This window comes from Sander vitreus, chromosome 17, assembly GCF_031162955.1.
Source record: "Sander vitreus isolate 19-12246 chromosome 17, sanVit1, whole genome shotgun sequence".
Classification (NCBI taxonomy): Eukaryota; Metazoa; Chordata; class Actinopteri; order Perciformes; family Percidae; genus Sander; species Sander vitreus.
Window position 1 is genome coordinate 6,419,316 of NC_135871.1, and position 27,917 is coordinate 6,447,232.

Below are 27,917 nucleotides of genomic sequence, written 5' to 3' on the forward strand. Positions count from 1 at the left end.
GGATCTCAGGGGAAAATGCCTACAAAGCCTCTCATTTTAGGCAGTAAGCTAATTAAAGCGACGGAGCAGATGGTGCAGACTTGGTCCGAACATAATGAGCCGGTGAGTGGCGAGACGAACCGGACATGGCAGGACAGCTGTGAGGGGTTTGTGAGGTGACCAGAATCCAGGCATCTCCCAGGAGTGAAGCGTCACTCCAGCCAAGAGAGCAGAGTTCCAACTGCATGGAAACTTTTCAGGGCACTTCATTTTTTTTTTTTTTTTTAAGAAGCAACTGCATCAGGCTTTGTTTACTTCGAACCAAACCATGTGTTTGCAGAACAACTTTTACAGGAAGTGAATACTTGCCAACAGGGTATTTTTATCTTCCTTTCTCCCATCCTCAATCATTTCCATCTTGGCAGGTGGTTTTTGGTAAACACCAATTCCTCAACACCTGTTGCCAACATCCTGTCTGCCAACTCTAACCAACTGACACACTGGCAAGAGAGCTACAACTGTGAAATAAACAACTGTCATTACCAAAAGTGGGTGTTTTTTCCTGGATGAGAGGTAAGTGGCACACAACAACAAAAGCAGAAATTCCTAGAGGTGCAGAAATACTTCAGATATCTCACCTCAGGAGAGATGTTCCACACTCCTATTGTGCCTCGTGTGAGGAAAAGGTCAAGGCCAGCGGAAGCTGATGTCCCCAGGCGTGAAGAAGTGAAGTTTGAGGATGTCAGGATGTACCTGGTGGAGAGGAAAATGGGCCGCAGCAGGAGAAGCTTTCTGACCCAGCTGGCTAGGTCAAAGGGCTTTATTGTGGAAGACATCCTCAGGTTGGTTGTTGTTCACTGACTGAGCACGGCTCTGTGCCTAAAAGCTTTTCTGAATGCGAAGCTCAAGAGAGCACGCTAATGTAGAGCTAAGAGGGATGCAGGAGTGTTTTCTGTGTTTGTGTTTAGTGCTCAGGTAGCAGCCAGAACAGGTAGACCTTGTGGCCGGCTTTCAAGGCCTCTATTGTAACTCTAATAAAATGGAAGGTTACAATGCTAATCAAAGGCCTGTTTAGCATGGTTGTACTGTCTTAGAGCTGGGACTATAAACTCTCTTTTTTTTCATCTATAAAATATAGATGATTTTAATGCTTAAATAAACATCCATTTATAGTCTGTACAGGCAGGTAATAATGTAATGAATTTTGGAATTGAACCTACAGCCCAGATGTTTACAGTAGAGCTGCAGAGATTAGTTGACTAATCCATGAGGAAAATAATCGCTAAACTATTTGGATTCATTTCATTTTAATGCAAAAATAAAATGCTGTTTCCAGCCTCTCATATCTTAATAAACTGAATAACTTTGGGTTTTGGATGGAATTTGAGAAACTGGGATGGAACTTTATCAGTATTTTCTGACATTTGATGTACCAAACAATTAATCAAGAAAATAACCGGCAAATGAATCTATAATGAAAATAAGTTGCAGCCCTAGTTTTAAGTTAAGACTTCCTCTGAAAACATGTCATGACATTTTTGATACAAGATCAGTTCTCCAGTGAGAGAGATTCAGTGTCACAATGTGCAATTTTCTTGAAAACAGGTCCAATTAGCTAGTTCCAAAGCCACTATTGTCTAATGAATACTTAATTAGGAAGGGTAAGGGCATCCATCCTGTCTCTGCTACACCTTAGTGGATTTCCCCCCTGAGCCATAACTCTCAGCTCCTACATAAATACATTAAGCAAGGGAATACCATTGACTAACCCAGCTACATGTTGTTTAAAACTAAAAACATTTGAAGAAAAGTAACAGATCGAACAAACTCTTTTTTTTAATGAGTTTGGCTAAAGTTTTTAGTTAAGTCACACTTAAGGAGAGGTGTTTTGTGAGCTTGTTCCTCCCGATGATGAATCATGTATTGTGTGGTAATTATGGAAGCAGCATGCCTTAATTTTTTTCTGTCTCTGATTGAACGTATTTTTTCAATCCCAAACTGTGAACACAGCAGAAGTCCTCTGCTTGACATCCGCACTCTGCACCAGGGCCGGATTGGGACTCATTTTCAGCCCTGGAGTTTCATGCCATAGACCGGCCCACTTTAGTTCACGACTGACTATATTAAAATAATGTAATTAAAACCTCAGAATATAAGTCTGCAATAGGCGCACTGTTCTCTACAGCCTTGTAATTCATTGTATTTTTGAAAAATATCATCATTTCCAATTCAGTGCAAAAACAGTAGCCTAAGGACAGTATCAGAATCTATTTTCTTTAAGAATTAGTATTCATAAATATCCAAACATTGAAATGAACAAAAACAAATATATAAAACAAAATAAAAAATAAAGATTAAAATAAAATGTATTGCACTTTCTAATGACAGTATCATCTCTCTATATGAGAACATTAGTTAAAGAATTAAACAAGCATTGTATTGTTATCTGACTTTTTTTCACAGTATAACTTTCTAATGATTGTTTCTTCTCTTTTTCCTCTGCATAAGTTTAGCTTCAAGGAAACATGGACAACCCTAAAACATTAATAAACGCCTGAGCAGAGCACTGGTCTCTGCAACTTTATCTATCACAGTGTCGTTGTCCAAAGACATGAGAATTTCTTTCTCAGTGCACATGAGCATGAACGCCTCAAAGTTCTTCTGGGTTAAAGTGCTCCTGAGCCTGTTTTTTTTTTTAATGAATTTCACTGTTGAGAAGCTTCTCTCACAGGCTACTTGTGTGATGGATAGTGTTAATAGCAACTTGTAGGCGAGTCCAATCACATGGTAGGCATCAGTTAGTAGATTGTACTGAGAGAGAATGAGATGAACACAAATGACACAGTTTTTACAGGAGGAACACGTTTTGCTCTCTAGTTCGACATCCTGCTGTTCCATGGAAGGATCCTCATCACCTCCTTGTGGGATTTCACTAGCTGTCCTGACAATGTAACCCTCCAGAGGGAACATATTTAGTCTGTCCCACTGAGATGCAAGGCTGTACAGTTCACCACATAATGTGCCAACTGTAGCCCTGTCGTCAAACATAAGCAGACATTTGCTTATTTCTTCCAGAGCTGAGCTGGGGAGTCCATTTTCCCTCACATGAGCAAAGTTTCTAGGGTCTAAACAGGCAAAATTTTGCATTAGCAGAAAACCTCCTTTGGATACTGCCTATTACTGTGTCTACAATGACATTGTGTACTTTTACTTCAAAGTCTGTATCAGCTGATGCTAACTGCTCATCTTCTGCAAGTTCTCCTGGCATTCTTTTCTTTTTTCTGATCCTTCTCTCAGAAAAGGCAGCCTGCACTACAAGCTCACACTTTTCCTCCTCTTGCAACTTTCCATTAGCCCACTTCACAAACTTATCAGCTGCACACTTATCTCCTTCAAAGTCCCTAGCACACTTCCTGAGACTCTCCTCTGTCCCCTCATCCAGACGTTGAGCTGTGATGATATCCATTCCCTTTGTCAGTAAGTATTTTTGAAAGGGGGGGATGTAAGCTCAGAGTTGAGCAGTGACCACTGTCTCATACTTCAAAAAGCCTTCTATGAATCCCTTTGCCTTGGCCCTCACAGTTGGCTTTTGTGTACTGTCATCTATAATGGTGTCTAAAGTCATGAGCACTTCAAAAAACAAGCATTCCTGAGGATTCCCGAAGCACCCAAACACTTTACTTAGGGCCTGATCCTTAGCCCACCAGCTAGTTGGCCCTATTGGGCACAGTCGTCTGTGATGCTTGTCCTGACTCTTCTCCTCCCACTTCTACATGCGCTTGTGTGACTCTCTTAAAACAACTGCTACATTGTTAAGCAGTGAAAACAGAGACGCACTTTCCACAACACTGCCTGTTGTCTCTGCCAGTACAAGATTCAAAAGATGTGCATAACACTAAATATGAACCTGATTGGGGGAATGCTCAGAGAGGAGTGTAGAAAAACCCCTAAACTGACCCTGCATATTAGCTGCACCATCTGTTGAGTTGCCCACACATGTGCCAATGTCAATATCAAGGTTCAGTAGCACTTTTTCCAGAAGCTCTACAAAATTCTGGCCAGTAGATGACTCACAGTCCACCATAGCACTCAGTCTTTCGTGAATGACATCTGTTACATATCGAAGTATGATTGAACACTGGTCTTTGGAGGTGATATCTTGGGTTGTGTCAATTTGAACTGAAAACATGCCAGCTTGTCTCACTTCTTCTGCTATAGTCACCTTTATCAGTTGGCTAATGACATCCACAAATTTATTTATCGTCTCTTTTGACAGCAGAGTAACTAGAGCGCGTCTGCCTTTTGCACCAGTTTCATGCTGCTTTTTGCTATTTTCAGTGCAAGTGTTAACATGCTGTTGGAGGCAAATGTCATATCTACTCAAGAGTAGAATCAACTCCAGGACGTTACCATGATTAACAGCAATGTTTTCTAAGCTAAAGGCTCCCTCTTCTTTATCTCCCCTGTAGCTAAGGCCACATTTGCCTATGACAACAAATACAACAACGTCCACTATACGCTCCATCACCTGGCGTTACTTTTTCACTTGCGCAACACGTTATGACATTTGGTTGCCAGTCAACAGGCTTTTCACATCTGCCTTTTGTATTTTCAGAAAGTAAGCATCTGCACTATCTCTGTGTGTCTTACTTTTTTCATGTTCCACTATCCTTTGGTGAATGTGTTTCCAGTCTTTCATGCCTTCCCTTTATGAAAGGGCCATCACTTACCAAAGGTGCAAATGCCAAACAAACTGAACAGTACAGAGATTGGTTTTGTTTCACAGTAAGTTAGCCACTTGCGGTTTGTTCCATCTTTGCTATTGAAAACCTTTGGTATAGGAACATTTGGGATTTGTTGAGGATGATAAGAAAAACATGTATGTATATCCTGTGACTGAGGTCGAGCAAAGTAATCAAAACTATCAACAGAATCATCTTTATCTGCATTGTTCCTAGCTTGTGGTTCTGGGTTCTGCTGCTGAGTTGTTGACTCTGTTATCTGTCCCTGAGTCGACTCTGCTCTCCCTTTCACACTTCCTTCTGTATCCCTAGACTCAAGTGCACCTGTATTTAATCACAATAAAACCATATTGTAATCTTTAACATATTTGACATGGAAAGCACGTTTACATTGAATTAAATCAAGGCAAATTAAAAATTAAAAATCCAAATGGCAAAATATGCAGGCATATTACTTTTATCCTATTCCCTTTCAATCGTTTGATTAAAACCATAATGGGTCACTATTAACACTTGGGCATAGAAAGTTGTTATATTGTAACTAATATGATCACTGCAAAAAAAAAAAAACGAAAGTATTTTTGTCTTGCTTCCAGTACAAAAATCTAAAGAAAAAATCTTACATCAAGATGCATTTACTAAACAAGTATGAAAAAACACCTCAAAATTAAGTGATTTTTTTGCTTAAAACAAGCTACATTATCTGCCAACGGGGTAAGAAAAATAATTGTTTTAGATTTAGCTTGTTTTAAGCAACAACAAAAAAACAAAATCACTTAAGTTTTAGGTTGTTTTTTTTCCAGAAAACAAGACATCATTTCTTATGCCATTTCACTTGTCTAGTAAATGTATCTTGAATTAAGAATATTTAGATATTTGAACTGGAAACAAGTAAGATACTAAGTAAGAAAAGCATTTTTTTCAGTGATAATGTTTGCTTATTTACACACTATGGTACAACAGCAGCTTACCTGTGTCTTTCACGGTGAGAACATTAGTCTCTCCACAACTGGGTCCTGGCTCTGTTTCTGACACTAAATGACAATTTTTACATTTATTTCTCACCACAAATATCCCCTTTTTTACAAAGCTTTTAAATCAAGTCAAGTCACTTTCATTAATGTATTGGTGAATCATCAGGTATCATTAATGATCTCAGGGCATTTATGATTGAGCAGGGCTCTTTCATTACTATTAGTTCTTCTGAATGACAATCCTACCTGCCCATTCTGGTGTGTTGGGCTTGGTAACGTTACTGGGCCTTGCTCTTCACTGTTAGCAGCAAACCGGACTAGAGGCGGCTGCTGCTGAAGAGCTACAAGAAAAAGTTTGATACATGAACGGTGGTTTGCAGACAACAGTGGTTTGCAGACAACAGTGGTTTGCAGACAACGTTGTTTTGCGCGGTCGCTAGCATCTTGCACTGCTCCTAACTACCTTAACGTTAGCTTAGAAGCCTCGTCGTCTTCATTTGTTTTTTTGAGGAAAAATGTGCTCAGCTTAGAACATTTGGCTGCGTCAGTTTCCAGCTTTCTTCTTTTTTATTCTGGCCTTTTCAGCGCCGCCTTTGAGCTTCCTGTTATCCATTTTTATCTGACTTTTTTTTAATTTTGAGCAACTTGCAAGGTGCCGTGTCGGGGGCGGGGCCAGGGAGTCAAAAGATAATCACGTCATCATTAACCTTAATCATTAATATTAAATAAAAAAGAGTGGGACTGCGGTAAAATGATAAATAAAAAGAGTGGGGCTGCGGTAAAATAATAAATAAAAAGAGTGGGGCTGCTTTGAGTGCAGGCAGCCTAGAGACAGCATCCATATTTCAACCCAGTGCCATGACAACAACGGCCCTCGCGGCCAAAAGAACAGACCGGCCCACCGGGAATTTTCCCGGTGCTCCCGATTAGCCAATCCGGGCCTGCTCTGCACAATTCAGAGTCAGGTTCCTTTGAGGCTGGTGATACAGTTGCCGACTCTCTTTTCTTAACAATCTGCTTTGTTTTTGGGAATGGGCAGCCCAAGACTCAGACTTTGAGCTTTTCTGGTGTGCGTGTGTGTGTGCGTGCGTGCGTTTGTGAGAATTTCTCTGCTTCTGTCATTGCAAGGATCAATTGGACTTTTTAAGATTCACAGTAAGGGTGGTTTTTCCAAATTCATGTCCCCTTAAAGTGCCCATATTGTGCTAATTTTCAGGTTCATAATTGTATTTTAAGGTTGTACCAGAATAGGTTTACATGGTTTCATTTTCAAAAAACACCATATTTTTGTTGTACTGCACAGCTCTCTCTCACTGCTGCAGATCCTCTTTTCACCTGGTCTCTGTTTTAGCTACAGAGTGAGACCTCTTTTCTTCTTCTGTACTATCTTTGATTGCACTCGCACATGTGCAGTAGCTCAGATGTAGATCATGTCAGCTAGCTAGCTCCATAGACAGTAAAAGAAAGGCTGTTTCTCCAACTTCGGTCAGTTACAAGGCAGGATTAGCTGGGAGACTTCTAAATGAGGGCGCACGAGAACGAGGTAGCATGCTAGTGTTAGCATTAGCGTTAGCATAACGCTACGAGTTAACGGTTGCGGTTAGCCAGCTCGTTTCGGCTTGTGACGTCACAAGCCGTGCCGATTTTGACCAGCTCACCCGGAGACTGAAGGCAGGACACATTCAGAAACCGTATCTCACTCAAAACAGCATGGATGGATTTTTTTCAAAGTTTGTATGCATGTGGAAGCACCAGAGACACAAAATAACACCCCAAATCCCAGAAAAAGTGTTTTTTTCATAATATGGGCACTTTAAGGTAAAAAACAGGTTGAGGTTGGCATGTGATTTAGGTTAATATAGGGTCCTCTCGGGTATAGTATAACCAAGACGTGTGTGTGAGAGTGTTTAAGTGCGTGTCTAAGTGTTCCTGCCAGCCGTGCGCCAGCTTGGCCATGGCAGCATTCCCAGAAACACAGCTTGAGCGCTCCTACGGTTACACTTGGCTTCATACAATTGTTTGAAACCAACGACAGGAAGTAGAGCGTGCCTGCCTCAAACTGACATTAACCCTGCAAGCCAACAAAACTGATATCAGCTGCAGTTTGATAGCAACACTTCCCTTTTCTAGTCTTACACGAGTTATAGGCACACTGCCTTGAGCATATGGTCAGAAGCACATTCCTCTGTGCATAAAGGAATGTTCCTTTTCTCTCTATCTCTCTCTCACACACACACACACACACACACACACACACACACACACACACACACACACACACACACACACACACACACACACACACACACACACACACACACACACACACCATTCTTCCCTTGGCCTAATTTCAAGTCTGATGCACATGAACATTATCGACATGTTTGTCCTGGCTGATTGATGAGCTGCAATAAATGCTCTTTCACATCTGACTGAGGTAAAGTTAGTTTAAAGTTGGATGTTTGACAGAGGTTCACTCCAGATCCAGCAGCGTCTTCTTACCCAGATTCATCCCGCGTTGGCTACGGTACCCTTTCGTTACTGTTGTCAAGCTTTCTGTTCCCACATGGCACATATGCAGTTTACAATGGTAACAGGGGCGGATTTACCACTCAATTTTAAAACAATGGCTCATTGATTTTTAGACAGTTAGAGGAAAAAGCAGGTTTCCCATTTAAAGGCAGCCACCGTTGATTTGGTGGCCTAAATAAAGCTGTCACAAGCAGATTTTATCAGCTGCAGCTAGCTGTCCTAAGCTGATTGTTTTAAAACCAGAACTAAAAATGTCAGCATCTCACAGTTGATGACACATAGAAGAGAAAATAAAGAAGCTAGTCTTAGTATGACAAGGTATAATGTAAGATCAGACATTTTCATTCTAACATAACCTTGTTTGATTAGCTAACATGTATGGCTATATATATATATATATATATATATATATATGAATACAACATACTGGATGTGCTTTTTTTGTAACGTAACCAAAAACCACAAAATAGTGTACTCTTAAATGTCATTGGACTTTCCTTCCAGCATTAGGTTAATACTGTAGCTAGTGATCTCGTTAGCTGGAAATGCTAACAGTTGATTACAAGCGACAAAACACATCTTTTAGTCCACAGCTTACACTTTTGCGCTTGAACTTTTGGTTTTAAGGGTTAAGAAATGTATGGCTCTATCCAGCCCCATGCACACAGCTTCAACACGTGGAGAAATCAGAATATTGACAGGTATTCCACGCCAAGCTGTGACTGGACAATCACTGTTCGGGGCGAGGGGTTTATAGCGATTGGTCCCTTCCTCATGTTGTTTATCTGTGAAAGTGGTTGACTAGGCATGGAATTTAATAATAATTTAAGGCAATTTAATTTAGATTCTTGTTTATTATGAATTATTTACTATGTACAAGGATCATGTATATCTCAGTGAAGAGTGATGGGAGCAGCTGTAAAAGGCAAACAGATGAAGCCTCGCCATGGTGTACAAATCTGTTATGGACATACTGTGTCTTTGATCCGTCTGTTGGTTTTCACTGGAAGGAATAGGAGGGTAGCTGCTGACATGACACGACTGAAGAGTGTTCTCCCTATTAAAGCCCATTGACTTTAGCCTGTCCTTGTGTCTGGGCTCAGAGTCCCACTGATTCTGGGAAGTACAATCTGGTGCTGGGCTTGCATCCCCGCTCATTTGCATGTCAATCTGCCGTTGTAAATTCTGCATGGCTACGCAGAAGATAAGGATCCAAATTCAGGGGCTGGATTATATCGAGGTAAACATGGCACGAGGAAAGAGCTTTTTTTTCCCTTTTTTTCTATGATCTTAATCTTGTTCCAACATAACAGCTTGTGATTTGAGAGGGAAATCAGTCCCAAGAGCCAAATCTCTATTACTGGGGTTAGACAACTGTTCACGGCAAGTGAATTTAAGCTTTTGGAGATAATCGCTGTGTGTCTTTGACACCTCAAATGTGTCTGCTTGCTTGAGACGCTCTTTGTGCTGGGAAAGACATGTTTTTTTTAAACATGGACCACCGATGGCCAGACTGGTATGCCGAGCAGATAGAGGATTAGTTTCGCCAGTGATTTGGCCAATTAAACCCCAGCCTGAGCACTGCTGGGTTATCCTTTAAAGAGTCTTTCCACTGATTTACCCACGCCAGGAGAGAGGAAGAGGAGGAGTGTGCGGATGGTAATTATGCATGGCTGGGTGCCCTGATTGGGTATGGTAGTTAGACTCCATGGCAGGAAGCAGAAGGGAGGAGGCCGTGATAAAAAGTCTGCTGAGAAAGTCTCGGCGGAGCTAGGGAAGGCACCGGTTCAATGAGTTCAGCTATCAGACAGTGGAGGGAGGCACTGAGGGCCTGTGGTGATTGTTGTTCACCCAGTGTTGATCCCCAAACAGCTCTTGTAAGACCACGATGCTGAGATATGAGCTGCATTTCAAAAGCATGGCTTAAACCTCCGGACTCTCTGCTGAGACGAAGACAGGAAAGTTCTTTTTGTTGAAACAAGCAGTGAAGGAAATCTTTGCGTCAAACAATTGAAGGTATCTTGGGAATCCTAATCCATAAACACGGTATCATAAAGGCTTTTGGCATAATTCTTTGCATTATGAGTAGTCTCGCATTGCCAGACCTTACTCAACAGCGTTGCAGAGTAAGGTCTGGCCCCTCCACACATACACACCTGGATACGAGAACGTTTTTTTTTTTTTGCATTTCGTTAAAACCAATCACAATCGTCTTGGACGGTGCTAAGCTCCAGTCGCTAAGCTCCGGTCGCAAAGATGGTGGATCTGCAAAATGGTCTAGTGAAGGAACTTGTTTTGGCGGAACATTTGCACCCCACAAAAGAAAACGCCACATACAATATTAAATGAATTTAACTGTTACAGTAACATGAGCTATTTAAATTAGCTGGATACATGGTTAAACGTCATTTGCTCTTACCGGTGTATAACTATGTATTTTTTCCATAGCAATCCCCACCAAACTGTCCCAAAACGTCCCAGTTAGAGAGTAAATGCTGTAAACATATTCTTTGTAAATCTTTACAATCATTCCCCAAAAGAACCAAGCAGGCCTGCCATCAAAATTTTCATCAAAACGTTTTCAGCATGTAGCTTGCTAGCTGCAGGTTTTTTGTTGTTTCCCGAAACGAACAGAGTTCTGAAAGGCGAGGGACAGCCGACGATTATCCAGTGAATGATCCAGACTACGATCCAGACTACATTATGAGAAATATATTCACTTAAAGGTCCCCGAACAAATATTTTTGGTCAATCAGCTTCTTCTCACGCTGAGCTATTTGGTCATACATTAACATTATTAAACTAGAACAGTTTTCTTTCACATGAGAGATTTGTGTATTAGTTTTTTTTCATATTTATAATGCATTGTTATTGTTATCTACCTTATTCTTAGCCCCCATGATGCCTCGCGTAAATTATGGTCTGGACTGGTACCGGTATACTAATCCTCTTTCATAGAGCCAGTGGGAAATAAAAATGTGAAAACACCACACGGAATGTAATAAAACCACAAAGTGAACAATAAACCTTCTGACAGCTTTTTTTCTTCTCCCTCTACAGTGATGAGGTCACTCATGTGGTGTCAGAGGACAGCCACGCGTCATCCCTGTGGAAGTGGCTAAAGGAGTGTACCCTGAAGAATCTACAAAACCTGAATGTGTTGGACATTAGCTGGTTCACTGACAGCATGAGAGAGGGGAGACCTGTTGCTGTGGAGACCAGACACCTCATTCAGGTGTGTGTGTGTATGTGTGTGTGTGTGTGTGTGTGTGTGTCTGTGTGTGTGTGTGTGTGTGTCTGTGTGTGTCTGTGTGTGTCTGTGTCTCACAAATCAGACAGAAATATCTAGATAGATATAGGTTAAGCACTAGATGGCACTATGAACCAACCAGGCAGCTTTTCATTGAGTATGTGGTAGCCACAAAATAAATCAAATAGGCATGCAGTATTTGAGGAAACACAATAATTGAATACTCTTTCATGCAGAAAGATGTTGTGGAGGTATTTCCTCTACGTCTAGGTATGCATTTGGATTTTTTCATCCCCCAGCAAATCTATGATGTCAACCCTGACAGGGCGCTCTTAAAAAGAGGACACATCTAACTTGCCTCTGCTCATATTACCACACTTCACCTCGCTGATAGCAACAGAAACATCCCCCTATATTGCGTGGGAGAGTCAAATAAACCCATCAGCTGGATGTCAGGGCTCAGAGCGGTCCACTAACTGAAACACACACAGAGACACACATTTTTCCCCTTGTGGGTGGCACAATAAGGGCTTGGCAGCATATGGAGCCAAAATAAAGAAATATGTTGTCTCCTACTTCTCCCACAGCGGAAAGAAAAAGAAAAAAAACCACTCCCGAAGTCACTGCCTGTGTCAGCATCAACTATCACGATATTGGCCGAGTTTGTGCCGTAATGTGAAATACCCCCCACCCCCCTTTGTCTTGTTCTAGCATTGTTTCCACATGGCCAAGTGAGCGCGGCTGAATCATTAAGTGACAGGACTAATGATGCCATGCTGACATTTATTGACCCATCTCCCCAGGTAACCACAAGCCCATTTCTCTTCTTGTTTCGTGATGCAATTCCTCTCTGAAGCCAACGAGGCATTTATGTGCGCGGCTTTTCCACTAGATAGTTTTTATGAGTCATAAATCCATTTAAGGAGCTACAATGTAGAGATAAAATATTCCCCAAACGGGCCACTTCTTGGGCGCATTTGCCTGCGGCTCTTCTTGATTGTCTGGAATTGCAATGTGTTTTACTATCATAAATATTCTACACCAAGTCAGGGAGAAATTTTAAGTATTAAACCCATTGAAACGTAATATTTTCCATCACTTCCTGGCTTGCAGAGAGGCTGTTTAGCCTGTTTAAGCGGAGAGGTGGTAAGATGTAAAAATATGCTGCTTGAAAGGAACAAAAATGGAGATGATTGTCAGGGAATTTAGAGTTTGCATCGGGCTTGTGAACACGTGTCAGCCGTCACTCTCCTGTTAGGAGACAGGTAGGTTGAGCTGAGGAGGATGTTTGTGGGTAGGTGTGTAGGCACGCCTCCCTTATGAGGTGGAACCATGGATTGTAAGAAAAAAAAGAAAAAAGAAAAAAAAGAGCAAGAAAAAGATAGAGGACACGTCTCTACTTCCTCCCACTGTACAAAAGTAAAGCTAAAATATCCCTGATAAGGGTGCTGCCAACTTGTAATTTTGGAGCCAGGGTGTGCGCCGTAGTATTCTGGAACAATGACAGTTAATTTTACGGTTATTCGCCGGAAAATCCGGCGACACCGTTCTCTTTGGGTAACAAGGAAACGACAAACTTCGAGCTAGCAAGCTACGGGCTGAAAATGGCAAGTTTTGAAAAAAGATTTGGATTGTGCAACAAGGCAGACCTGCTTGGTTCAAACACTTGAACAAACAATGCGTTGACAAGAACTCCCTAAAATAACAGAAACCATCTTTAGAAAGAATTTATTTGAGGTGCCAGGTCCCATCCCCTCACATGAAAGGGGGCAGGATTTATTGCCTGTGCTGCAGTCAGTTACCCCTATATTCCACTGGGTGCTGCGTTCCGGAGGAGCCGCGGCTATGCAGCGCGAGACTACAGCTAGCCTTCTCTAACACAATCACTGTGCCAGCCACAGACATCATTTGGCCCGTTTCCATGTAGTTACATTGTCACTGATATGGTCAAACCACTACAGTGCTCAATTACCTATTTTTGAGGGGGAATAAACTTCAAGTTTTCGTCGCAAAGGCATGACCTGTCCTCTGGAGGACATAGCCAGACCACCGGGCGCTCACTGGATTGTTTTCGGGAGCGGGAGGCGATGAAGGCGGGGAGAAATCAGAAGCAAGGATGCCCGGTTGGGCTTGCTAGCGCGGCTAAGGGAACTACCACACAAATCGACACTGCCAAGCCTCCGACTCACCAACACCAGATCGATCACACACAAAATTGATGAGCTACAAATACACACAGAACTGCTGCGTGATAATTATCACAGAAGTCTGGCTGAACACACTTATCCACGGAGTGGAAAATGGGGGTTAACAGGCGGCGATCAAGATGTTTTGGCTTCACGTGTACAGCGTATGCATCAGCCTCTGGAGGGAGAACCTCTGTGACCTTTGCCCTGTTCAGAGGCCCATTAGTATTTCATTAACCCACCTGAGTGCACTTCGCTGAGTCCGAACTTCTTCACTAAAGTGCTCATATTATGCTCTTTGGCTTTTTCCCTTTCCTTTGATGTGTTTTGTGTTATGAATCTTTTTTGTGCACGTTATAGGTTTTCAAAGTGAAAAAGCCCAAAGTCCACCCCAAAGGGACTTACCATCTCCAACAGAAAACACTGTTCCCAAACTGCTCCAAACAGCTCTATTGTAGTCCAGCCTTTACTTCTGTGACGAACGTGTGTCACTTTGTAACACATGTTATAATGCTCGCCTAGCTAGCATGGCACTCCCTCATACTCTGCAACTGACAAGCTAGCAGTGTTTACCTAGCTACTGCGCATGTGCGACTCCCAACAAAGATGGAACAGAAGTGTGATGCCTCACTCGGTAGCTAAAACGGAGAGCTCAACACACAGGGTGAAAAGAGGAGCTGCAACTGTGTAGTACAACAAAAATATGGTGTTTTTTGAAAATTAAACCATGTAAACCTATTCTGATATAACCTCTAAATGCAATTATGAACCTGAAAATGAGCATAATAGGAGCACTTACCATACTGAGAACTAGCCTGTGTCTCAGTATGGTATGGCGGAGGATGCAGCGGAGTGGGTGAGGTCCTCCAACACTTACTGCACCTTTTCATCTCAGCAGATGGTATGTGGAGCAATGAAGCTGCGGTGTGTAGACGGCACACATTAGTTTAGTTACATCTAAGCCATACAGCAGTGGTGGAGAGGACGCTGGAGAGAAGGCCTGGCGGGGATACGCGGCCTCTGAGATCAGTCAGAGAGCTTTAACTTCCACAGAGTTATAGGCCTGTATAATAACCCAACCCAGATGGGGAAAACCAACCTCTGCATGCTGATGCACAGACGTTTGTCTCCATGGACCCACAATCCCATATTGGATTAAACAAACTGCGGCTGAGGTGGAAGAAAAGTGATGGAGAACCCCCTGTTGTATTTAGAAGAAGAACAGTTAGGGAAGACAGTTTTACTTTTGATTGGCAGAAAAATTGTGCCGTGAAATATATTCAAAGTTATTCTATTTTTTATTTATTTTTTGAGAACAGGAAAGGCTCCTGGCAGAGAATAAATGATGAACATTTTTTGAATCCCTTACTGATTGATTCAGCCCAGCAGTGTGAGTGGTACTAGCTCCTTTCATTATCTTTTTGAGACACCCATGTTCCTTCTGGAGCATCGGCCCCAGTCAACACTGTGTGGTGAAAATCTCTCGATCTTCCTCTTTCTCCTCTTCCTCCGCTCTCTGTATCATTCTCCCACCCAATACATGGGTAATTTTATGGACACAATGTTCCCTTTTGTGATGTCTAATTGTCTGCGAGAATATTAATATTACATTGGTAATCCGTTTGACATATATATTACAAATGGGGAACCATTTCTTCATAGAATGAAAAGGCAATTTACAGGAGGCAAATTGGATGATGGCAAGCAGATTTGTAATGCCACGGGTTAGGTAGCATAATGGATTTGGATGCCACCAGACTGTGAGATGAGTGTCATTAGCCTGTTGCCCTGGAGACACACAGTCATAAAAATAACTTCTCCAAGGCAAATGGCTACGTTTTTATGTAATTCAATTTGAACTCTTGGTTGGCTCTGTGCTATTCAGGAATAGCCTGACACACATTTACACACATAGCCTGTCAACAATTTGCAAGAGCTCAGATATTATGACAATGTATGACATTATGTATATGTGCATAGTCATAAGTCTCTGGTTGTTTTTGTACACAGGACAATTTGCCCACATTGCCAGAAGGTTCTACATCCATTCCTGTGACCACCGTTTCTCAATACGCCTGCCAGAGAAGGACAACAACAGAAAACCATAACAAGATATTCACAGTAAGAAACTGTTATCTAACTTCACTCTGGACACAACTGCACTTTTACATGTTCGCCCACCAGAGGCTGTCGCTCTGACTTTTCAATGTAAGAAAAAAAAAGAAAAAAGCCTCCTAATCTGTTCTGCTTTAATTGGATGACTGACTTGCTTCACTCACTAGCGCTCTGACACAACTCTCCCCAAAATACATTAACCTGCAAATGAGCAGCATCTGCAGCTGCGGCACGTTGGAGGTGCAACAGCTGACATGCCCATGATCCCTGGCACAGGGGCTGGCACGGACACGCCCGAAGGCGCAGCGTGCTACGCCATGATGGGCGACGAACGTGACACTCCTCACGAGCAATGATGGATCTGTCCCTCTGCCATCTGGTGGGGCAGTGTGGGAGGGGTGGGCCTCAGAACCTCTGGTTCCCACACATGATGGGGAAGTGGTTGATCGGCTGATTGGCTTAGGTGTTGATGAGCGTGAAAGAAAAGAGAAAGGATGTTGCATTTAGATAATGAGAAAATGTAGCTCCAGATGTAGAGTGAGAAACCAGTCAGAAAATAGGAACAAGGCAGTGTCTGCATGCCGTCAATATATCAACCAAACAAACAATAAACCAAATGTGTAAATACGATTTGTAAGTAGTGCCGAAAAGATTACTTGATCGACATAAATTAAACATTTTTGCTAATCGATCAATCATTAAAGGCATTTATTAAGCAACAATCCCAAACTGTTTCCACCTTCCACTAAATGTGAGCCATTGCTGCCTTCGCTGTAAATGGAATATATTTGGCTTTTGAATTGTTAGTTGAAAAGAAACAAGCAATTTGAATTTTTTATAGTATATATATATATATATATATATATATAATAATTGGCAGATTAATTCATTATTAAAACAGTAATTAGTAAGTCTAACTCTTTGCTTACTCTTGCATTTCATCCATTTCCACTTCGATTTTTGCGATCCTTCTCTGTTGGCATTGTCTTGATGCCATATATGGCACAGGATATGAAATTGCATGTGTGAGATGTGCAATATCACTGTGAAGTGGCAGGCAAACCTAGTTGTGCGTTTGTGTTGAAGCCTGGAGACCCACTGATGAGTTTCTAGACCTATTAAGCACAGCTTACCGAGGGCCTGTGAGGCATCTGTTATGACATAATGACTTCTTACCTCGCGGTGACGGTAAATGTACATAATAGAAGCACGCACGTGTACCGCAATTCACCCACACATGCGCGCCTGCATGTGTTGTCCACGTGGACAGACACGTACACATGTGCACACCCACACACGTCTCACCTGGGGAGGGCTTCTGTTCCATTTCTTATCCCCTGTTTCTTTCCACAGCATTAACTCCATAAGTAGCAATCCCACTCTATTTCCCTATCCCCATGATTAACTCATTATCCCCACATAAAGCCACATCAAAGGAGACATTCTGATTAGAAGGAAAGGTTGTTCTTGATGTGGTCTTGGCAAAGCCACAGGTGAACACTCCAGTGACGCATACACAATACAATTACTTGAAATATTTTATTCAGAAAAAAACGTTGCCTTGCCCGAATGCCCTTTGACTGTAAACCAAGTCTCTCTTTAGATATAAGCAGCAGCAAGCCAATAGACACAGGATATGATCTATTGTATTGTAGTGCTAATGAGGAGCGAGCTATTGATCCACCGTTGCAAAGCTTTCCTTGATCTGTCCTGCTGTCTGTCACAGTAATGATGTAATCCCTGTCAATATATGAAACAGCTTTTGAGGGGACTGAGATACTGTGTGTATGGGTCTGTATTCACATACATGGTATGTGTGTTTTTGTGCATGTCTTTGTGTTGGTATGTGCTTGTATGACTTTGTGATGAAATGATAACTGATATGGACAAAAACCTTTAATCTTTTGAACATTGAACATTGAACATTGTTGGTTGCATATACTGTAAAAATAGTTGACGTAGCAGCCGTGACGTCACCCATTAGTTTGTGGAGTGCCATTTTGAAGCCTTGAGTTTGGCAATTTGGCCGTCACCATCTTGGTTTTTTGCATCCGGATGTGATGATTTTTGATGAGAGGGTGGAGCTGAGGAGGATGACGTGCTCAAGTCAGTGTTGTTTATGGTTGCAATGGCGCTGCACTACGCTAAACGCTAGAAAGGGAAAGTTGCTGAATTTCATCCCTTCTTTTACGCAACCAAAATATTCCAATCAACTTTGATAAAGTGAAAACACACAGTGAGAGGGTCAAAGTTTAAGATAAAGACACGAACAGCACCCAATAACAAGTTCAGGTCTATTTTAATGTGCCCAGCCCAGTGCCATGGTTAGCATTGCTAAGCCTCTGTCCTGATTGACAGGTCGGTGTGTTGCCACACCCCTAACGCATCCCCTGCTTTGTCGTCTATTTTAAAATAAATGGACCATAGTTTACTAAATGAACATCATGCTGTATTGAAGAAGACTTGAAAGTAGCAATTAAGACCATAAACTCATTATGAAAATGTTTATTGAGGTAATAAAGTGTGAAGTATGGTAATTTTCTCGTAGATTTTTATAGAATCTGACTTGTTTTTTCAACCAGTGGAGTCGCCCCCTGCTGGAAATGAGATAGAATGCAGTATCAAGGCACTTCTGCATTGGCTTCAGACTTGTGTTGTGGTTTTTGTTGTTGTTGTTGTTGTTGTAGTGGGCGAGTTTTAATACTGTGAAATTTGATTGTTCTCCTTTACTGTTGGGTTAGCATTTTTATCCTCCAGTGTTAGGTTTCCTGCCCTGATTAGCAAAAACAGATGTCAGTTAACACCTGAAGTTATTGCTTGGCCAAATGGCCAAGCAATAATGTTTTGGTACATGCACTGATGTGTGTCATGGCTAGCCAGTGTTTCTGTCACCTAGCAACCAAAACCATATGAGTTTGTCTTCAAATGACGTCCTGAGATTTTACGAAAAGGGAGCCTCTGCATCGCCAACATTTTCACTTTACTCAAAATCTGGACTCCGCTATGAAATTCTTTTCACAATATTTGATATGTAACCTCAAAAGCTTTGCATGATACAGTAACATGCATATCAAAAGATGAAACCGGAAATACGATTTCTTTAGCTTTTAAAGCTACTTTGCCTGTAGAATCTGAAACTGGAGGAGTTTGGTGACCCCCCACCCCCCAAGCTCCTTTTATGTCACTAATGCAGACCACAGAGGGAATAGACATGCATAACATCCACAACCTTAAACTGGGAAAACCATTTGTAAGAAGGATAATTATTTCATTGATGGTAAGAGATGTATTCATCAGGAGCAAAAAAAGGTCAGTCAGTCCAGTTGGTATCTCTCAGCTCAATTAACAGAAGCTCTCTTGACTCGATGTTCAGCATTGCTTTATAAATGTATGTCCAAAAGTGTGTTTTCTTTACTGCACATTACAATGCATTTAATATTTCCCGCACTAACAAAGCAGCTCTATCACAGAAATATGAGCAATGCAGCTTCTCCAACAGCTAGGCTAGCATTACATGGTCCAAGTTCTCTTTAAAAAGTAAGAAAAGCTAATTCAAAACCTCACTTTTACATTTAAAATCATTCAAATGACTAAACGTGTATCTCTGGAACATGACCTTTCTCAACGTAAAGTGATGCAGTTCATTCAATTAGTTTTAACAGGGACGGGGGCGGGCGTGGTTTAGGTGTGTGTGACGGCTGCGACTGTTTGGCATCCCCTTTTCCAAACAGTTTCCAATGACTGCTTCTCAGATGTTTTTGTGTTAACAAACCATCTGGCCTGTCAGGTTCGCAGTTGGCTGCTCAATGAGCAAATTTCACTCAATTTCGATCATCTTTGAGTCTGGTATCCAGTTCTTGTGATACATTAATGGTTGCATGCTTATGGCATCTTCAGACATGGCTGTAATTATAGAAGTACAGAGATGGCCATTGTTGTAAACATTTTGAAATTGTGCAAATTACAGGGTAACAAACATTTTCAGCACCCAACTCTGGAAAAAGTTGTTTTTACCTTTCCATTTTTGTACGGATTAAAGAAATGTCTATTTTAGAAGTGCTGGTAGAAATATTTTTGAACCTTGGATAGAACAAGGCTGGCTGTTTCCCCCTGCTTTCAGTCTTTATGCTAAGCTAAGCTAAGCTAATCACATCCTTGCTCCAGCTTTATACTTAATACCCAGATATGTAAGCGTGGTATTGATTATCTCATCTAATTATCTGTGAGAAAGCAAATATCTACATTTCTCAAAAATGTTGAACCGTTCCTTTAAAGGACAATTCCGCTGCAAAATGAACCTAGGGGTTAATAACAGATGTGTACCCACTCGATCGTTCTCTGTGACATGTTTTCATGCTAATCAAATGTGTTTGTAGCTTGAAACAAGCTAGCGCGGACCGCTGATTAGCTTATAACGCTAGTATTCGGGGCACAGGGAAAGTAAAAACAAATCGCTATTTATACCACTAAAAAGGCTCACAATATCACCAAACTTCAACGGTAGCATAATGAGGGTCCCTAAATGTTATCAGAGAGGGGAAATCTTCAGACTATACAAAACACTGCATCTCTTGGGTGTCGCGACGCAACAGGTGTCGCGACGCAACAGGTCCCACTCCGTGCAACACAGACACTCCTGTTCGATGGCCATAGCTTCACAGTGTCCGCAGGTACACCACCAGTTTCCAGAAGTACGAGGCTGTGTTGCGGCATTAACTACCGGTAGCTCTGTCTCTCTCGTAGCCATTTCACAGAGCTACCGCAGCTCTTGTTTCAATAAACTGTCTGTACACTTACAATGTTCTCAATGCTTGGGTTAACATTTAGGGACCCTCATTATGCTACCGTTGAAGTTTGGTGATGGTGGTATTGGTATTTTGAGTCTTTTTAGTGGTATAAATAGCGATTTGTTTTTACTTTCCCTGTGCCCCGAATACTAGTGTTGTAAGCTAATCAGCGGTCCGCGCTAGATTGTTTCAAGCTACAAACACATTCGATTAGCATGAAAACATGTCCCAGTGTTGGGCAAGTTACTTTTAAAAAGTAATTAGTTACAGTTATTAGTTACTTCTTCCAAAAAGTAACTAAATTAGTTACTCAGTTACAAATTATGAAAGTAACTAGTTACTTCACAAAGTAACTATTGCGTTACTTTCAAATACATCTTTAAATGCTTCAATGTGAGCCCACCTCCACCCCTCTTTAAGGGAACTTAAAATACATGTGCATGTTCAATTATTTATGATAAATCTGAATATTATAATGAAATGGACACTTAATACAGTACATTATTAACAGAAACAATGTGCACACATCTAAACTATTGTAATGTTACCGTGGGACAAAGTGAGCCTAGCCTCCAATCAAATGCCATGTATGTAGATATTATGTTTATATAGTGGATCGATACAAATAGATAATGGCAGCATATCTTCCACTACATACCTGGCTACTAGTTTGTTAAGTTCGGTCTGAGACAAAACGTGTGGTGGGGCCTTAAAATCAAGCTTCAGTTGCTTAGGTTTTGTGGCACTGTCCACTAATTTCGTGGAAGCATGCAACACTGAAAGATGTTTGAGTAAGTTTGAATTACTTGACACCGACGTGGATAGGCACTTTTGCCCAGGGTATAATGTGCATTTCATGATTACGTTCGTTCCTTTAATTTCTTGGAGGGAAAAGTAATGGCTATACATGTATATTTAGAGAAGGCTACTTTTGGATTATTTGGGCTCGCCATACCTGTCTATTGTTGACTGACTCGCTTGAGTTGTTCGTTGTGTGTCCGACTATGCTAACTAACGGTAACAGCGTTATTGAGATGGGAAGAGTAATCAATTAGATTACTCGTTACGTGAACGCCGTTAGTAACTACATTCCCATCACTGGTGGGTACACATCTGTTATTAACCCCTAGGTTCGTTTTGTGCCGGAATTGTCCTTTAAATACTGCAACAGATAATGAGGCCCACTCACAGCATACTAATCAACATCTGGATTTGTGTGAGTGTTTGTATAAGCACGCAACATTTTAAATGAAAACCATTGTTCGTTGTGGGAACAAGACAAAGAATACAACACAAACAAACAATCGACCAATTTTCCCCACTTCCAAAAACAATTTATTTGACCAACCAAACCAATTACCTTGACAGTAATACAGTGTGGTGAGCCAAACACCCAGGGGCTTTAAATGATGTATATGCATATCCATGTGTATCCATGTGTATTCATATGCACCGCTCATTTTGGTGTATGCTGTTTGTACATGTCAGTGTTGGATGGATTCAATAGACTGTCGGAGGAAACAACCTGCGACAATTTCAGGATGAGAGGAGAGGAGGGGAGCATCCTGGGGCCAGCAGGGTGTGCTGGTGAAGGGCGAGGAAGTAAGTGATGCAGAGAGGTGTCAGCGTCTCAGCAACAGCACCCCAGTGAGGTGTCAATCACGCACTGGCAGCAAGCAGCCCTTCATTCCACAGCCGTGCACTATTGATTTATTCATCCCTGCTCTTCATCCCTCCCCATCTCTGCCTCATACTCTGCCACCACTTCTTCCTGCTCTTTTTGTTATGTCTAACACCCACCTTCCGTCTACCCATTCTTACTGTGCTCTCTCTCGCGCTTGTTGTCTCTTGCTGTGACTGAGAAATCAACACTGTCCACACACACACACACACACACACACACACACACACACACACACACACACACACACACACACACAAGTCAAGCCTACACCCTCTCTTTTTGTTATCTGCGTAGCCATGAGTCCTCTGCTGTCATAATTTCCCCATAAGCCTAATGTGCGCTGACACCAATATTGACATTTTTGTCTTGGCTGATTGACGCACAGCCTTTTTTTCTGATGGCAACACACATTACACACAGATGTACACACACAAACTGAGTAAACATATACAAGCGTACATAGTTTGTCAGGCGAACCAGGGGAGCGAAAGAAAAAGGGAGAAAGAAGTACAAGGAGAAATGGCTAAATATCCAGAATTTTTTTTTCCTTCAGCCAAAGGCCTCCAATGTATTGTTAGCAGCAACGCTACGGATGAAGAGATGAGTGGACAGGGTATGGGAGTACTGAACCTTAAATGCATCAAATTGATTCCCTTCCATCCCCCAGCAGAGTTAACATTCTCAACTTAGCTAACAAACAAAAAGCCATAAGGATCAGAAAAGGATCAAGCAGTGCTTGTTCAGAAGTTTTTAATACTTTTCATACGAGATCTTGTTGGATTTTTATACTAAAACGCCTTCAACTTTCCTTTGAAGGCGTTCCTAGAAACCAAAGTTAAAGAAACTTCCTTTCCTCATCTGAGGCAAACCTTAAAATTACATTAAAATCCGGAACTACGTCCTATGCTTATTCATTAGACATGGGATAGATAATATCCATCTCCTAGCTGTTAATCGTGTTAAAACTCTTCTCAGTGGGTTCTCTGACCTCCTTTTATGGTTTCCTTTTGTGCATGCAGTGAGACGGGCTGCTGTGCGAACATAACTCGCAGGCATGTCCGTGATATCCGGTGGTGGGGGGTAAATCGGCGTGCTATATCAACGTCCCTGCGCACCAAGTCCCTCTACCAGCTTTAACTCCTCATTAATTAGATGAGCACATATGCAGGGTGGGTTTTTCAGCCCGCAGCGCTGACTACATGCAGCTGCTAGGACAACATGACAGTTGACAGACTGGCTGCAGAGAGTGTGTCTGTGTGTAACGTCTTAAAATCCAGTTTTTCTACAGGTGAGATCATTATAATTGGCTGTTCTGCTTGAGTGTGATTTTGCAACAGGAAGCACTAATGCAATTTTGTTACTCCACTAGTAAGAAGGTGTGCTTTAGAGAAGCACCATGACTTGTTTGCTCCCAGGAGTGCAATAATCATCATTCTTGGCCACTTGGTGGCAGTGGAACAAGCTGTCACCATGGCATAATTGCTGGGTTGTGTTAGCAGTAAACAGTTGCTCATTTACACGTCCAGCAGACACAGAGCAACATTGTAGCATTCATTTGGAGTCGTGTTTCTGGCCACCTGAATATGAAGACCAATATAGAATCTTCTTTTAAGTCTGTGTTGGTCTTTACCAGTGGTGTAGTCTACTTTATTGTAGTCTTGCATTGCCAGACTCTCCTCAACAGCGCTGCGGAGGAGGGTCTGGCTAGTCCACACAGCAATCTGGGATGGGAGAAAAACGTGCTCTGGTTTATTGGCATTTCTTTAAACAGGGCTCTCAAGCCTCACGCATTCACCATGAGACACACGCATTTCAACCAGTTCACAGTGTTCACAGACATTTTCGACACCTCGTTGGAGACATGGCATGTGCTAGCCTGCTTCAAGACCTCAACCATCATCCCTGTTCCCAAGAAGCCAAGGACCACAGGACTTAACGACGTCAGACCCGTCGCCCTGACCTCTGTGGTTATGAAGTCCTTTGAGCGCCTTGTGTTTTCTCACCTCAAAGCCATCACCGACCCCCTCCTGGACCCACTGCAGTTTGCCTACAGAGCCAATAGGTCTGTAGACGATGCAGTCAACCTGGCCCTACACTACATCCTCCGGCACCTGGACTCCGCAGGAACATACGCCAGTATCCTGTTTGTGGACGTCAGCTCTGCCTTCAACACCATCATCCCGGCTCTGCTTCAGGAGAAGCTCTCCCAGCTTGGTGTGTCTGACTCCACCTGTAGGTGGATCACTGACTTCCTGTCTGACAGGAAGCAGCATGTGAAGCTGGGGGAACACGTCTCCGACTCACAGACCATCAGCACCGGATCCCCTCAGGGCTGTGTTCTTTCTCCTCTGCTTTTCTCCCTGTACACCAACAGTTGCACCTCCAGTCACCAGTCTGTCAAGCTTCTGAAGTTTGCGGACGACACCTCCCCCATCGGACTCATCTCTAATGGTGACGAGGCCGCGTACAGGTGGGAGGCTGACCACCTGGTGACCTGGTGCAACCAAAACAACCTTGAGCTCAACGCTCTAAAGACAGTGGAGATGGTTGTGGACTTCAGGAAGAACCCACCCCCACCTGCCCCCAATATCCTCTGTGGCTCCACAATTGACACTGTGGAGTCTTTCCGCTTCCTGAGAAATATCATCTCCCAGGATCTCAAGTGGGAGCTGAACATCAGCTCCATCATCAAGAAAGCACAACAGAGGATGTACTTCCTGCGGCAGCTGAAGAAATTCAACCTGCCAAAGACAATGATGGTGCACTTCTACACAGCCATCATTGAGTCCATCCTCACATCCTCCATCACCATCTGGTACGCTGCTGCCACTGCCAAGGACAAGGGCAGACTGCAGCATGTCATTCGGTCTGCAGAGAAGGCGATTGGCTGCAATCTGACGCCGCTCTAGGACCTGTACGCCACTAGGACTCTGAAGCGTGCTGGAAAGATTGTGGCTGACCCCTCCCACCCCGGACACAAACTCTTTGAGCCACTCCCTTCTGGCAGGAGGCTGAGGTCCATCAGGACCTCAACCACACGCCACATAAACTCCGCCACTAGCCTTATCAACAGGGCCCGGTACCCACTCTGACTCTCTCCACACTCCACCTCTGGCTCCTCACGCCACTGTACTCTCCTTTTTACTACTGTTTAACTTATTTTATTATTTATTTTACATTTATTTTTATCTTTATTAATACATACTGTGTATATGTTTATACTTATATTGTCCATCCATCTTCATCCGCTTATCCGGGGTCGGGTCGCGGGGGTAGCAGCTCCAGCAGAGGACCCCAAACTTCCCTTTCCCGGGCCACATTAACCAGCTCCGACTGGGGGGATCCCGAGGCGTTCCCAGGCCAGGTTAGAGATATAATCCCTCCACCTAGTCCTGGGTCTCCCCGAGGCCTCCTCCCAGCTGGGACGTGCCTGGAACACCTCCCTAGGGGAGGCGCCCAGGGGGCATCCTTACCAGATGCCCGAACCACCTCAACTGGCTCCTTTCGACGCAAAGGAGCAGCGGCTCTACTCCGAGCTCCTCACGGATAACTGAGCTTCTCACCCTATCTCTAAGGGAGACGCCAGCTACCCTCCTGAGGAAACCCATTTCGACGCTTGTACCCTGGATCTTGTTCTTTCGGTCATGACCCAGCCTTCATGACCATAGGTGAGGGTAGGAACAAAAACTGACCGGTAGATCGAGAGCTTTGCCTTCTGGCTCAGCTCTCTTTTTCGTCTAACGGTGCGATAAATTGAATGTAATACCGCACCTGCTGTGCCGATTCTCTCTTATATTGTTTATATTCTTTTTATTCTTCTTATATTTAGAGAATGTGTGACATGCACCAACAACACCATGACAAATTCCTTGTATGTGCAAAAAACGTACTTGGCAATAAAGCCCTTTCTGATTCTGATTCTGACATGCTCACACGTCACGCCTTGTATTTCTCATGCTGGTGAAGGCACAAACGCATTGAAAGCGATAACTGACGCGCCTGCATCGATCCCTCCTTTTTTCACATTATTTATGAACACCATCCCAATTATTATTGGGCTTTTTAAAGAAACTTCGGTTACACTTTACTTGACGGTATCTACATAAGAGTGACATGACACTGTCATGAACGTGTCATAAACATTATAAACAGGTCATAAACGTTTATGACATAACGCTTCTGTCATTAAGTGTCATTCGGTTTTTGTCATGACAAGTTATGGTTAGAGTTCATGTGTCATGACAGTGTCCTGTGTTCATGACAGTGTCATGTCACTCTTATGTAGATACCTTCAAGTGAAGGTGGAGCAGCCACTGATGTACTTTTAAAAGTGAATGGCCATTCGTGGCACAAGCAGCTACTACTCCTCTCTGTGTGCTGACAGGAGAACTTATATGCCCATCAAGGTGTGACAGATATTATACATACATATTACATTACATAAAACATTTTTATTTGGATGAATATATCTGTAATTTATCAGATTTACCAATTGTTATAATTTCTATCGCTGATCAGTTATAATTAGGGCTGTCAAACGATTAATCGCTATAGTTAATCGCGATTAATCACATATTTTATCACATGATTAAAATTCTATTATTTTGTTTTTAAGTACATATTAACAATCAAAAGCAATTTTTACCAGTGTATCTTGATTGGGAATGAAATGAATGCAAAGAAAGTTACTTTATGAACTTGATTTTAAGATTTGTAATTATTTATTTACTGTAAACAAAAGAAAAATGTGTGAATCTGTCAATATTGTACAATTCCTCCAAGTACCTAACTAAAAAACAAAAAAATCCATATCCTTACTAGAGTCAATATAGTGTTTAGTAACTCCTAATGATTGATTGGAGTTACTTACTCATTACTCACTGACGTCCAGTGATCACCGGTTAATGAGACAGTGTTTGCAGCACCTTGCAGCTGTTCAGTGTGGCTGTTTTCTCCGTGTCATACAGGCTGTGTATCCGTGAAAACTACTGTCCCCCTCGACGGCAACGAGACAGGTCAACCGTAGTACGTCTTTAAGTCCCGAGTCCTCTACGATGCTGACAGGTCTGCAGTTAGTTGCCACCCGTTTTGCAAGAGCTGTAGTCATTTTTTTGGGATTTGGTTTCATCCACAGGTCGGCAAGTAGCACTCTCCAGCACGCTAGCGGGTAGCATCACGTTAACTGTACTACAATTCAGGATTTCATTGCTGCTGTCTTTCTCCATCATGCCTGCAGCCTGCAGCAGCAGGATGTGTTACAAGGAAGTGGCAGCTTGATGATAAGTAACGGTGCAGCAAAGGGTCAAAATAGTAGCCTGTTGTGTAAAATAAATAAAATAAAATAAATTAATAAATGGCGGCATGCGATTAAAAAAAATGAATCGCATCGCGTCGGCCCTTAATCGCACCGCGATTAACACGTTAATGCTGACAGCCCTAGTTATAATCAATAGTACAACTGAACTGCTAGCAAAACCCTTTGCGCAAAACCCAAAAGACGTTGGAAGTAGGGGTGCAGGGGGTTCTAATGAATAAGGTCTCATGATTCTTAATACAAAAGTTCTGAACAGTCAGGAATAGATGTGTTTTTTCAATCAGGGAGGCAAACTCATTAAAGTAATTAAGATCTGTGTATATGATGGAATAACGGCATTAAAATGTGCCAGAG

At 42.4% G+C, this 27,917-nt stretch overlaps 1 protein-coding gene across 1 annotated transcript in view; it reads left to right on the forward strand.

Moving 5' to 3' along the window:
* Positions 1-601: 601 nt before the first annotated feature.
* The window catches only part of dntt (deoxynucleotidyltransferase, terminal), a 123,103-nt gene continuing 95,787 nt past the window's right edge, over positions 602-27,917 (forward strand). The window contains exons 1-3 of the mRNA XM_078273788.1: positions 602-821; positions 11,288-11,462; positions 15,674-15,784. Of these exons, the coding sequence (XP_078129914.1) occupies positions 628-821; positions 11,288-11,462; positions 15,674-15,784 (480 nt within the window). The 5' untranslated portion in view covers positions 602-627. The remainder of the gene's footprint in view (positions 822-11,287; positions 11,463-15,673; positions 15,785-27,917) is intronic.